Genomic DNA, 13,065 nt, shown 5'->3' with positions numbered 1-13,065 from the left:
GATCAGCGTCTGCTTCGTCGTTGATTTGAACGCTGAGGTTGTCATTCGAGGTAACTGAGAAAATGATCTCTGTGTCCAGATCTGATGATGAATCAGTGGAGGAAGTTGGATAACCAGTGAGAAATTAACCCAGAAAATCCATGGTTTGATGCAGCCAGCCCACTTCTCACATGCATTGGCTGCAACCTCAGAGGCCATCATTCGTGTATCACTTCCTTTCGTAAATGGAAGAAGTGTTATTTCCTTATATATGCATTGCAGCTTTACATTTTTCTGAGGTGAATTCTGGTGTGGTAGTATTGGGTGACTATATCTATATAGATAGAGGGAGTTTGTTTGTACAAAAAACAACACCTAGAGTCTAGAAAGAGAGAGCTGAGGAGTGTTTTAGATTTGGATCTTTTCTGTTTCTTGCAGATTCAAGGTGGAGGTGAAAAATTGAGAGAGAACCGACATAACTCTTCGTGTCGATTCCCACAGACGGCGCCAAATGTTGATACACAAAATCGAAGGTCTTGGAACAACGTAAATCTGACCGTGAATCTGTATGAAATGTAAATAACACAAGATGTATCGTAGTTCACTCCAAGGTTTGGGCTACGTTCACACTGATTGTATTGTATTTCTCTGAGAAGTGAGGGAGAGGGTGAGAGCTTCTGAGGGTGAGAGAGGGGATCTCAGGCCTAGGAATTGGCCTCCCCTAATTGTGAGGGTGAGGGGTCCTTTTATAGAATAAGGACTCCTCACTTATTACATATTTGCCCTTTCCTTTACCACATAGTTACATTTAAGTCCCTCGAGTATTTATACGAGGTATAAATACGAGGCCCTAAATATAGTATAAACATAATCTTTATTAATTGTACCTACTAAAAGGAGTGAGACTGTAGATATCTTGTTGAAGACTTGTTTGGGCTTCATTTGGAATTAGCATTTGAATACTTTATCGAGGTTAACTTATATATTTACACTGAAGAAATTGTAAGAAATATTGGTTTCCCCTTGAAATTTCCTTGATCTGTGCTATACGGTTGAACTGAGGGTAAATCTAATGCACCGCAGGTAATTAAGAATTATATAGAAAACCTACAGAAGCCATGATCTTCAAAGCTAATCTTATCCTCACTATTAAATTCTCAATGCCAAGACAATGGGTTTTAGTTCAATAATGAGTAGGTTGATTTTTGTGAGCATATGCCATATTTATGTAGATAAACAATGGCTACGATTCTCCTATATAATCCTTGTAGAAAATCAATATCGTCTTCCAATTTTAATAGAAGTAAGTAATTCAGGATTCATTTTCAGTCTCAATCCTTTGTAAACTTGAAGACAACCAAAATATCTTTCAATAAGATTTTTTAAAACCAATATCTAGCCAAAATACGCGTATACTTGTGTTCATATTCTAACACTACATTTATCTCACCACCAAAATTACTTGAGTGTAACTAACTAGAATATGTATATTCTATGATATAATTAGTATAAACAAGTAAAAACTAAGGCCATCAACATTATGGTTCAGAAGTATTAATATTTTGTATCTATTTTATTTAGTTTCAGTAATTATTGTGATTTAATTTATTTGTATGCACATATTTTTGAACATCAAGTACAAAATTGTTTTGTGTTGTGTGAAGTTAATACTACTTAACTTTGTACACTTTCAAGAAAAGCTTAGGATCTGTTTGGTACTCTACTTGAATCCAACTTTTTAAAATCAAAAATAATTTTCAAGTTCTATGCCTTAAAAACTTGTTTGGTATGACTAATTTCCAAAACTGAACTCAAGACTAACTAAAAAATATAGTCTATTCTCTAAAAACATAAAAAGTGAGTTTTTAGAGTTTTTAAACTTAAACTCACTCATTTCTTTTCTCTCCCTTCTCCCCTCCCACTCCAAATCTATCTCTTTCTCTTTCCTCTATTTTTACCTTTTTCATCTCTCCTCCAATCTGCTATTTTCATTCTCTTGGTTTTTTCTCTCACTCATCTTCCTCTTTATCTCGTCCGATCCTCTCCTTTCTTTCTCTTTCCTTCAATTATCTCTTACTTTCTTTCTTCCTCTCTCCTCTTTCTCCCTCTCTTGCGACCCCCTCTTTTTAGATCTCTTTGTCTAGTTTAAGTCGTAAGGTTTAAAATTTTTAAATCGCAAACCAATCACCTTTTTGAATCTTAAAGAAAATTGTTTTCAAGAAATGTTCTTAAGAAATGTTTTGAGAAATGATAAATTTTTCAAATAGGATACTAAACATGCCCTTAGTTTCCTGTTTGAGAATTAGTTGGATTTTTGGCGTATACGATCTCGAAGTATATACAAAAAAGTTTGACTATTGGATAATTGAAATTAGTTTTATAGAATGTGTATCCCATCAAAACAATAGATTCAACAAACTCTTAGAGTTTAATTACAATATTTATTAAAAATTAAATAAAAATTATTTTTTCCAAATAAAAAAAACAAGGGTTTGTGTTGCGCAATTCATGTCCCTACGTCACGCAAAGACACTTTGCGCCACGTAGGGACATACATTACTCAAAAACACTTTGCGCGAGGCACGTTACTTTTTCGTTGCTCAAACCCTTGTTTTTTTTTTGGGAAAAATATTTTTATTTAATTTTTAATAAATATTGTAATTAAATTCTAAACAATAATTAATAAACCAAGAAAAATTATTTAATTATAAAATATATGAAAATGTACATACAAGATGTCCGAACCAAAAAGAAAAAACTACAACAAGTAGTCTTCTAGGTTTGATACATCAAGCTAATGGGTATTGAAACACCCCAACCCGGAACATCCATTAGGACTTTGAATCGAGCTGTGCTGGCCGACACCTGGAAGGTGACGAAGCCATAAAGTATAATGATGTGGAAAATGTGAATAAATTTAAACCTAAAAGTACCTAAAGACAATAGTGCGTTGTGAGCGAGAATGAGCCAATTTCACATGCGACGTCAGAGCATAAGTAAAGTATAGTAGTGTGGATAAGGATCATACCTTCGGAGGTAGCCACTTATACTGAGATTTGCCACGAATCCTCTTCGATACGAACTTTCAGCAGCTAAAACCTGGAGGGGCGTAAAACAAGGGTGAGTGGGCCTAAAAATAAAGTTTTTAATAAAAACCTTTTGAAAAAGTTATAACCTCTCGTCGTAAAACCCGTATAATTTCTCAGAAAATAATAATACATACGTATATAGAAATTGATGAGTAGATTTTATATTATATATTTTACCCTAATCTTAGTATATTTTGGTTAATATTTTGGAAGAATTTTGATACTTTGAATTGTATTTTCAATATAGGACTTTCAACTTCCTCTAGAGAAAAACAGGATCAAATGGATGAATTTTGGAATAATTCCAGTTGGAGGACGTTCATGATTCCCTTAGCTTGATCTTATAAAAATTTGGGATTTTTCCACCAAGCGGTTATTTTCTGGCGATAAAATGAAGGAGCGATGCGCAGTGCTGAAAAATGACGTTTTTGGGCTTAAATTGCGTTTTTGGAGCCCAAGATGACCTCGGATGGGTTCGTGGCCTTCTGGAGAAGTGTTTAGAATATTCCAAACATTAAATCCAGCTATATTGGGCTAGGTTTGGAGCAGCTTATGGGTCCAAAACGTGGCTGTTCAGATTTTAGGCGAATTTTACCATTTAATTTAGGGTTATGTTTCCTATTTTATTGGATTATTAATTTTAGTTTCCTAGGGAGAATAAAGGACCGGTTTTTAGGGTTTGTATGGGGGCTTGGCAGATTTATTGCTTGGCCGTCTACCATATTTTCACTACGCTTTTATTTTATGCAATTTTGGAGACAATGAGAATTGCTAGGGTTTTGGAGATTTTCTACTTGAAGGTGTTTTCAATCCTTTTCTTAATAATATTTTCTATGATTTCAATTATGAATATGCGTAACTAATTTTTTTTGCTAGGGCGAAGCCTTGAGCCTTAGCATGAATATGTGATTTTTATTTAACTGCTTATGATTGATTGCATGTATACTTTGAATTGTTAATCACCGGGATAAAAACTATATAATTGTCTTAATGCCTGATCACCATTAGGATCTTTAGAAAAGTAATTTGATGCAATTTTGGTCGGAAGGTTCCCTGAAATTGACGTTGGCTTCTTGTGATTAATAATTGTAATTTCACTTAGGATGAACACCACGTCTTAAGGGTTGCATGGTTTTTCAAAGGGTTTTCATAAAGCATAATGAGTCTTTCCTGTTCATATTTGATCCGAATGTCCGGACGGGTTGCATGTTAGATATACGTTCTATGTTGGAGGTTCCAAGTAGAATATGAATTAGGAAAATCTAACCTTCAAAGTGGCATGTGTAGATCATAAGTAATTGGTAAAAGTTCATAGGATTGCTAGGTGATGGTGGAATCCTAGTGTTTTCTTAATTTCTCTCAAAACTGTTTTCTTTTCCTTCTAGTTTTTAATATTGCAGATTGTCTTATTTTTATTAATTAATTTCATTTTTAATTTAAGTAGGCTATAAAATCAATCACCTCAATTTCTACTAAATAATATTTAATTGAAATTTGGTTTGTTTCGAATTATTTAATAATCCCTGTGGAGAATGACCTTGCAAGATCCGTTTATACTACAACCTTGTGATTCTTGCAAGTATTATAGGAGTTTTTATCGCATTCACATGAGTAGTAAAATCCCTATCAGAAATCATGCTTGAGAGTAGTGAAATCCAAGTATATGCCATGTTAAGTATCTCAGTGATGAAATAAGTAAGCCTGGTGAAATAAATCAATGTAAAATGATATGCCAACCAGAGTCACCTAATGCGACATATACGACTAAACCTATAGCTCATTAACCAATTCCTACACATGAGTCGGAACCACTTGTTGTGGTTTGTACGAGAGGGCTGGGTGGAAATAAGTATGCTCAAGTGCTACGATCACATGAAGGTTGTGCGAATAATCGCGGTTCACCTACGAGGCGGAACCACCTAATATGGTCTGTACGACAAGGCTGTGCACCAAACTTGTATCTAAAGTGAGTGTGCGGTGCATGAGGTGAACATCACGTGAAAGACTGTGCCCTAGCCACGGGCAGGAGCACTAATACCGGGGTGCAGGATATTGAGCTCTACATACATCTACGTATAACCATAACTAATGCAACCACTAACATTACACAGTACTCATTTGAAACTTACATAGCCTCCGTAGCATCATACAATAGTATGCATATACATACCAATGCATATAATAAAATGAAATGCAAGCATGTCATGGCATTTAAAAGTGTAAATCCATTTAAAACAATTTCTGGGAAAATAGAAAACATATATACGTATATATAGAAAAACAAAAGCCCACTAACCTGGATTCCGCGCTACAACTCCCTAGCACAAACATCAAGGCGTCATGAACGATCGGCGCCTAGAACAATTATCAAAGCACGTCTTAGAATTTTTATCAATAGAACATATAACTTACATATCCTATTCTGGAAGATTCGTAGGTCAAATTCCCTATCCGTAAGTTTCTAATATCCTCAAATATTATGTGCTATAACATATTAAAGTTTGGTGACGATCTAACGATCGGATTATCGATTCATATGATAATCAAGTGAGGTACCTTAATCAAACTAGGTCCACAATAATCAAATCACATCATACAGACATCAAATCTGAGATCAAGCTATCAATTTAGCATAAAATAGCATCGACGGCCCACTGGCCACGCGCCGCCCCAACTCGCCGGAAAATTCAACTATTTCTAAAAATTCTCAAATTTTACAAGAATAAAAATCTCGATGAGTAGAGCAAGTTTCATACCTGTGACTAAGGCCAATTTGGCTAGCAAAAGCCTCAATTTCATGAAAACCCACCGGAAACCCTTAAAATTAGGTAATTGTTGATTCGACCTCCAAACTCACTCCAACGCCTCAAACATTATTTGGGCTTTGTTCCTGAGATTGAGGGGAGCCTATTGGTGGTGGAAATGGGTTGAGTTAGCTTCACGATTTGTGGATCGTCACTGAACACCCATAAGCTCCACTGTTGGGTTTTTTTTCTTTCCAAAACTAGCACCAAATTCCTCCTAATTTTGGGTGGAAATGAAAGGGGGAAGGCTAGGTAGTCATTCCCAAGTGGTGATTTGCCTCAATTTGCGGTGAATGGCATCGGGTTTGCAAGCCCCGTCGGGTTGGGTCGCACGAACTGGGCAGAGATCCGTGATCTCGTGCCTCTCTCTTCTCTCCCTCCCCTTGCTTTCTTTCTTCCCTGATTGACCACCTCAGTTCTCTCTCCTTTTCTGATTGGCCTCACATCCCCCTCATTTCTCTCATTTTTCCTTCATATCCACCGCCTATCTTTCCTTTCCAACAATCTTAGCCACACACGTGGCTTTCCAGATTTGGCTCCAAAAAATTGGAGCTTTCTAGATATTAATTAATTTACTAAAATGCTCCCAACTTCAAACGTTAATATCTCATTCGTTATAACTTCAAATCACGATCCGTTTACGCCTACTTGTTCGTAGCGACGAGTAGTATGAGGATACACTAAGAAAATCAATCTTACATAACTCGACAAGGCATTCAACAAAAGTCAACGCATTTGCCTCGAAGGGCATTTTCAAAATTTCACATTTAAAAATTATAAAGACTGTAACTTTTGGGGACAGGTCGTTACAGGTATCAAGTGGGTGAAGTGGCTAGTGTAAATATTTTAAATTGACGATCAAATTAGTACATTGTATTCATATTGGATAAAGGAGTGTAGCTGTAAAAAATCATCAAAATCGAAGTTAAAATAACAGTTAAATCGTGATTTTTCGTAAACCGTCGAAAAGTTTTGTCCTGTTACTTGATCTCTTAATGTTTTTTTTTTTTTTGCAATTTTTTGCTTATGCGATCTCGAAGCATATACAAACAAGTTTGACGGTTAGATCGTTGAAATTAGTTTTGTAGAATGCGTATCCCATCAAAACGATAGATTCACTAACACTTAAAAGTTTATTTACACTTTCATTAATTATAACATAAAATTTTGTGGTATCCACTAGTGTAAATATTTTAAATTGACGATCGAATTAGTTCATTGTATTCAAATTGGATAAAGGAGTGTAGTTGTACAAAATCATCAAAATCGGAGTTAAAATAACCGTTAAATCGTGATTTTTTGTTTATAACCGTAAAAACGTTTTTTCCCGTTACTTGATATCTGAATGTTTGTTTTTTTGCGATTTTTGGTGTATGCGATCTCGAAGTATATACAAACAAGTTTGACGGTTGGATCTTTGAAACTAGTTTCATACAATGCGTATCTCATCAAAACGATAGATTCACTAACACTTAGAGTTTATTTATACTTTTATTAAGTATAACATAAGATTTTGTGGTATCCACTAGTGTAAATATTTTAAATGGAAGATCAAATTAGTTCATTGTATTCATATAGGATCAAGGAGTGTAGCTATTAAAAATTATCAAAATCGGAGTTAAAATAACCATTAAATCGTGATTTTTCGTTTATAATCATCGAAAAGTTTTGTCCTGTTACTTGATCTTTGAATGTTTGTTTTTTGCGATTTTTGGCGTATCCGATCTCAAAGTCTAAACAAACAAGTTTGACAATTGGATTGTTGAAACTAGTTTCGTACAATGCGTATCCCATAAATTTCAATGGTATATATATTTATTAAGTAGATTTAAATTTATTTATTTTGTACGCATAACACTTAAGAAATTGAATGATATATATATTTATTAAGTAGCTTTAAATTTATTGTAGTTCGGGTTGAGTTTTTGTTAGAAAAATACATTATTGTGAATTTTATGTAAAAAAAATTGAATTTAATGAGAGTAAAGTCACATTTTAATAAATTTTATAATAATTTTTTTTTTAGAAATACCTTGTGCGACGCCACAATATGATCATTATGCAAAAACACATTGGGCGACGTCAAAATGTAATACCTGCGTCACGCATTTATCATAATTTTGGCGGTACAATTGTAAAAAATAGGCGATGTTTTTAAATTTTCACCACTAGATACCAACCTCACAGCAACATAGCAGGTATATACCTCACCCTTCATCCTCATCATTCTCTCACTCGGCCTCTCTTTTCTCTCTCGCTCATATCGCCCCCTCTTTCCCTCTCTCACTCGGTCTTTCTCTGCCCGTAGCCTTCCTCCTCATCCTTCATCGTATCCTCATCCTCTCCCGACTGCACCCAGCCAGCAGGTATAGACCCTGGTCAGAATCAAGCTTAATTCTTTATTTTTCTTCTTTCTAAGGTCAGAATCAAGCTTTAATGCTTTAATTTGAAGATTTGGGTATTGTAATTAGATTCAATTTGGAAAATTAAATTAGAAATTGGGGGTCTTAGTGTTAAATCGAATATTAAGATGTTGATGGTGTTGTGCGTTGTGAGTGTGAATTTTAGGGTTTTAGTCTTAATGTGAACATTTGCTTCGCTTTGCTACCGCTTCATAAGAATTATGCTGAACAGGTTTGCTTCGCTTTGCTACCGCTTCATAAGAATTACGCTGAACAGGTTGTCTACGCTTCATTTCGATGTGTAATTCTTCATGTGACCAGATGTTTAAATTATCTTTAGCAGATTTTCGTTTCAGCTTCTGGTGATGCTATTGTTTTAGTATTGATAACTTTGCATAGTATCGATAGCAGAGTTGAGGTTCTGATAAACTTTATACCATTTTGTCTGCCTAGTCTTCTCTTAATACTCTTACTATTATCTTAATCTTTTCTGTGAGCAGTAATCGGCTTTTCCTTTCATAAACTTATAGTTGACGGGGTTTTTATACTAATCTAGAAATATTAGAAAGGAAGAAGGAATTCTGTTTTTCCGTAGATTGCAGCAAACTTAAGCAATTTGGAGGTGGATTTCATTTTCCTCGCTTGGTTTAATGATGAACAGGCTTTGCCATTGTTCAACTTTAATAAATTTGACATCATGAATCTCTGGATATCGTCTCTGTGTATGGTTTTTTCCCCCACCTGTTTACGGTGGTGGCTTGGTATGCTTTCTGTCTACTGTTACGGTATCAACAAATCAACAAATTAATGTACACAAACACACAAAAGCATAAATAGCTAATAAAGTAGCTTAAAACCTAACTTGTCTTCTGATCCATGTTCAACAGGCATACACGGATCGGAGAACGGGGCAATTAAGTTTACTCTTCAAACATGCTCCTAATGCCATAGCTATGTTCTAAGATATAAAATCTAAAAATCATTCAGGAAGAAAAAGGTAGTGTTTTTTGAAATCAATTATCAGTATGGTTCATTTTTGGAGAAGTTATGAACGCAATTTTGCTAACAGAGCATGAAAATTATTCTGTAATGCATGTCTATCTTGACAATTATCTCCAACAGGCTATCAATATCACATGGTTAAAAGCAGTACAGCACACTGAAAAACAATACTAACTCAAAATTAGTTCAGTAGTGGTCATGGCCTCGTTTTTGCTGGTGGTGGACTGAAACTCGGGACACAGGATCAAACTTTTTCCTTTTCTGTAAGTGAATGCAGTAGATCTTGATTACTCATTTTGTAAACTGATTTTCGTTTCTCTTAACTACACAAGTTAGACTACACTCAAATTCTCACTGTTAAGGTGGCATAGCACACAAGCTCTGGATTGAACAACCCGAAAACTTCCCAACTTGTCTCACCACAAAGCCGTACCCGAGACGTGTTCTTACCCTTACCTGCATCAGTAAAGCTCTTTCCAGGATAGTATTTTTCTTGCAGGACAGTAGCAAGCAGAGACCTCGGATTCTGGATCAGCCGCCACCCAATCTTGCCATGGAAAGCCAGATTAAAACATTGGATATCTCTAAAGCCCAGCCCGCCAAACTGTTTTTGCTTCATTAATCGCTCCCATGAGATCCAGTGGACACCCTTCCTCTGCTCGCTCCCTTTCCACCAGAAATTCCGGATAGCTTTCTCCAGGTCTCTACATACCCCAATGGGTAACTTAAAACAACTCATGACATAGTTTGGCAGCGCCATAACCACTGCCTTGACTAGGACTTCCTTTCTTGCTTGAAATAGAAATTGCTTAGCCCAGCCCGCCAGCCGAGATTCAAGCCTGTCCCGCACCTCTTCAAATACCACTATTTTAGAGTGGCCAAAATCAGCTTACAGCCCAAGATACCTACCAAATCCGGTCTTACATTGGATTCCCATGGTTTGCCCAATCTTCCTCCTAACCCTGCTCGAGGTCTTCGAGCCAAAGAAGATCGAGCTTTTAGAAAGATTAACAGCTTGACCAGAACCACGGGCATGTGTCCGTAGCACCTCCAAGATGCCTTTCGCCTTCTCTACACTGGCATGACCATATAACACCGAGTCATCCGTAAAAAACAGGTGCGAGATCGGGTTCCCATTAGTCGACACTCTGAAACCGTGGAGGGCACCCCGCTCCATTCCTCTCCTGATGAGCATAGAGAGACCTTTAGTGCAAAGCAGGAAGAGATAGGGAGACAAGGGGTCTCCTTGTCGCAGCCCTCTCTTCGGCAGGACAAACCCAGTCGGGTTTCCATTTACTAGGATGCTGAACGAGGCAGTGGAAATACACTCCTTGATCCAGTTGCAAAATAAAGGCACGAACCCCAATTTCGCCATCATGGATAAGAGGAACACCCATTCCACGCGGTCGTACGCTTTAGCCATGTCGAGCTTAATAGCTATGCCAGATTGATCACCTTTTTTTTATGAAGCAGTGAGTGTAGGAGCTCGTGCACCACCAATATGTTATCCTGGATTTGTTTCCCCGCCACAAAGGCCGATTGGTTGTCACAAATCACCTTTGGCATCACCAGCTTTAACCGATTAGTGAGAACCTTGGCAATGACTTTGTAGATTACATTACATAGTGCAATATGCCGGTATTGCGTCATGTTCTTCCGTCATTTAACCTTAGGAATAAGTACTAGGTTAGTGTGATTAAGTTTCCTCAGAATAGTACCAGAATGCCAGAAGGCTTCGACTATCTTAACCACATCCTTGCCCACTGTATCCCAATGATCCTAGTAAAAACATCCAAAGTACCCATCCGGACCCGGGGCCCTGATTGGTGGGATTTGGAAGACAACCACTTTGATTTCCTCCTCAGACATCGCTACCGTTAAAGCAAGGTTGTCCTCAGCAGACACCCGTGGTGCCAGGCATTCCCCAATCTCATCGATTTGACTAGGACTACTCGACTTAAATAACTCCGCAAAATAAGAGGTAGCGATTGAAGAGATCGCTGCTTCGTCCTCCTGCCACACTTCATTCAAGTCATCCAATCCCTTAATTTGGTTAAACCTCATTCTTTTGAGCGTTTGCGCATGGAAGAACTTAGAATTTTTATCACCGTCCTTTAACCATTGGGCACGCGACTTCATCTTCCAGTAAGTTTCTTCGTTTCGATGGGCGGCCCTGAGCTCTCTCTTCTTAATCTTAACCACATCCGAGGTGAAATCGGTAGACATATAAGTTGCTCTGATCTCATATTTCAACTGTTCGATAACTTTCTTTGAATTTCGTCCTCTCCCCCTATACCATTCCTTAAGCTTGCGTCTTAGGGCTTTTACTTTTTCACAAAAGCGAAATGCGTGTGACCCCCCATGTTTATCTCTCCATTCTTCTACCACCAATTGCCGACACTCTTCCATGTTGCTCCATCGAACATCATAAGAGAATTTTCTTCCCCTCCCAACTTTCATTTTCTCCGTGGAAAAAAATAGCAGGGCATGATCAGACCTTTCCAGAACCACGTGCCTGATTATGTTCTCAGGGTATAGGTCCTGCCAACCTATTGTTGCCAATCCTCGGTCCAGGCACTGCTGAATAGGCTTCGCCTCCTGGTTGTTCCGCCACGTAAACCGATAGCCAACAAAGCCTAGGTCCATGAGCTCATTTTGAGCCACAAACTCTCTAAAATCACGCATACTCGACGTCGGTCTGTAGTTGCCCCCCTCTTTCTCATCATTACACAGAATGTCATTAAAATCCCCGATGAGAAGAGTCTTTCCCCTATTATTCCCAAGTCGCCTGCTCAAGTACCCCCATTGGTTTTGCCGTTTTTTCTCATTAGTGCTAGCATAGATAACAAACAAATACCAGTGACACTTCTTATGCTCGTCCCAAATTTTAACTTCAATAACAAAGTCCTTAAACTTCACCAGCGTTACTTGGGAAGCATCCCGCCAGAAAACACAGAGGCCTTCCTCAATGCTCATAGGTTCCACTGCGTGCATGTACTCCAAATCCAAACGTTTCTTGAGATACCCATAACGATTGCTTTTATTCTTGGTTTCCAGCAAAACCATAATGTTAGGGGTGTGGAGCCAATTCTGCTCCAGCAGATTGTCAACTGTCAGGTCACCCCCGATACCCTGACAGTTCCAAGTAAGTAGCCTCATTTGGACTTGGGAGACCCCTCACGGCTGGTCTCCTCCGCCTCAACAGATGACTTCCTACTTAGCTTAGATCCTTTAGGTTCCACACATGGGTTAACCTCATCATATTCATACTTTCTGAAAATTCTCTTTTTTACCTTTATTCTCATTCATCACAGCTTCAATGATAGCTTCCAGCTCAAAAGGATCATCATCCGTAGCCAGGTCACTACCACTCACGCACCCTTGACCATCACTCGCTTTCCTCTGACTAACACTCACACTGTCACCATCCTCACCAACGACAGGCATAAGATTTAGGTCAAAAGTAGAGCCTCCATTCAATGTCACGCTGATCGTATCCACCCGTCCCTTCTGCTCGTAGTGGTCGTTGAGTACCACGTGTTTCGCTCCCGCGGCCATCACTCCCCCCGGCCCAATTAAGCTTGCATCAAAAGCCAGTTCTCTCGCAGACCTCGTCTCTTCTTCAACTAGCTGTTGGCATCTGATTTTTCCAACAAGCTCTTTGTCTTTGTGTCCAATTTTGTTGGACGACCACCGGGGTTTGCTTGGCGATGTTGCAGTGTCACTCACTGCCATTCTGAGATCTGCTAGCAAATTGCTGGGGTTGACATCCCATTCCTGCCGTCGTCG

The 13,065-nt window shown here is 38.0% G+C and overlaps 1 protein-coding gene and 2 long non-coding RNA genes across 3 annotated transcripts; 2 read left to right on the top strand and 1 right to left on the bottom strand.

The window, feature by feature from the left end:
• The first annotated feature begins 8,096 nt into the window (after positions 1 to 8,096).
• On the top strand, positions 8,097 to 9,713 carry LOC108169410 (uncharacterized). The gene is made up of 3 exons (XR_011575746.1): positions 8,097 to 8,238; positions 9,162 to 9,271; positions 9,639 to 9,713. It is a non-coding gene; the product is annotated as an uncharacterized lncRNA (long non-coding RNA).
• Positions 8,371 to 8,684, top strand: LOC139191640 (uncharacterized). The gene is made up of 2 exons (XR_011575747.1): positions 8,371 to 8,506; positions 8,552 to 8,684. It is a non-coding gene; the product is annotated as an uncharacterized lncRNA (long non-coding RNA).
• A 1,342-nt stretch (positions 9,714 to 11,055) lies between the features above and the next one.
• LOC139191857 (uncharacterized) lies at positions 11,056 to 12,435 on the bottom strand. The gene has a single exon (XM_070812886.1). It carries the CDS (start codon positions 12,433 to 12,435, stop codon positions 11,056 to 11,058), a length of 1,380 nt encoding a protein of 459 aa, XP_070668987.1.
• Between the last annotated feature and the right edge of the window lie 630 nt (positions 12,436 to 13,065).

The sequence above is a fragment of the Malus domestica genome, chromosome 15 (genome assembly GCF_042453785.1).
Source record: "Malus domestica chromosome 15, GDT2T_hap1".
In the NCBI taxonomy this organism is placed as follows: Eukaryota; Viridiplantae; Streptophyta; class Magnoliopsida; order Rosales; family Rosaceae; genus Malus; species Malus domestica.
The sequence above is the reverse complement of the archived record's forward strand: the minus strand, read 5'-3'. Positions and strand labels throughout refer to the sequence as shown.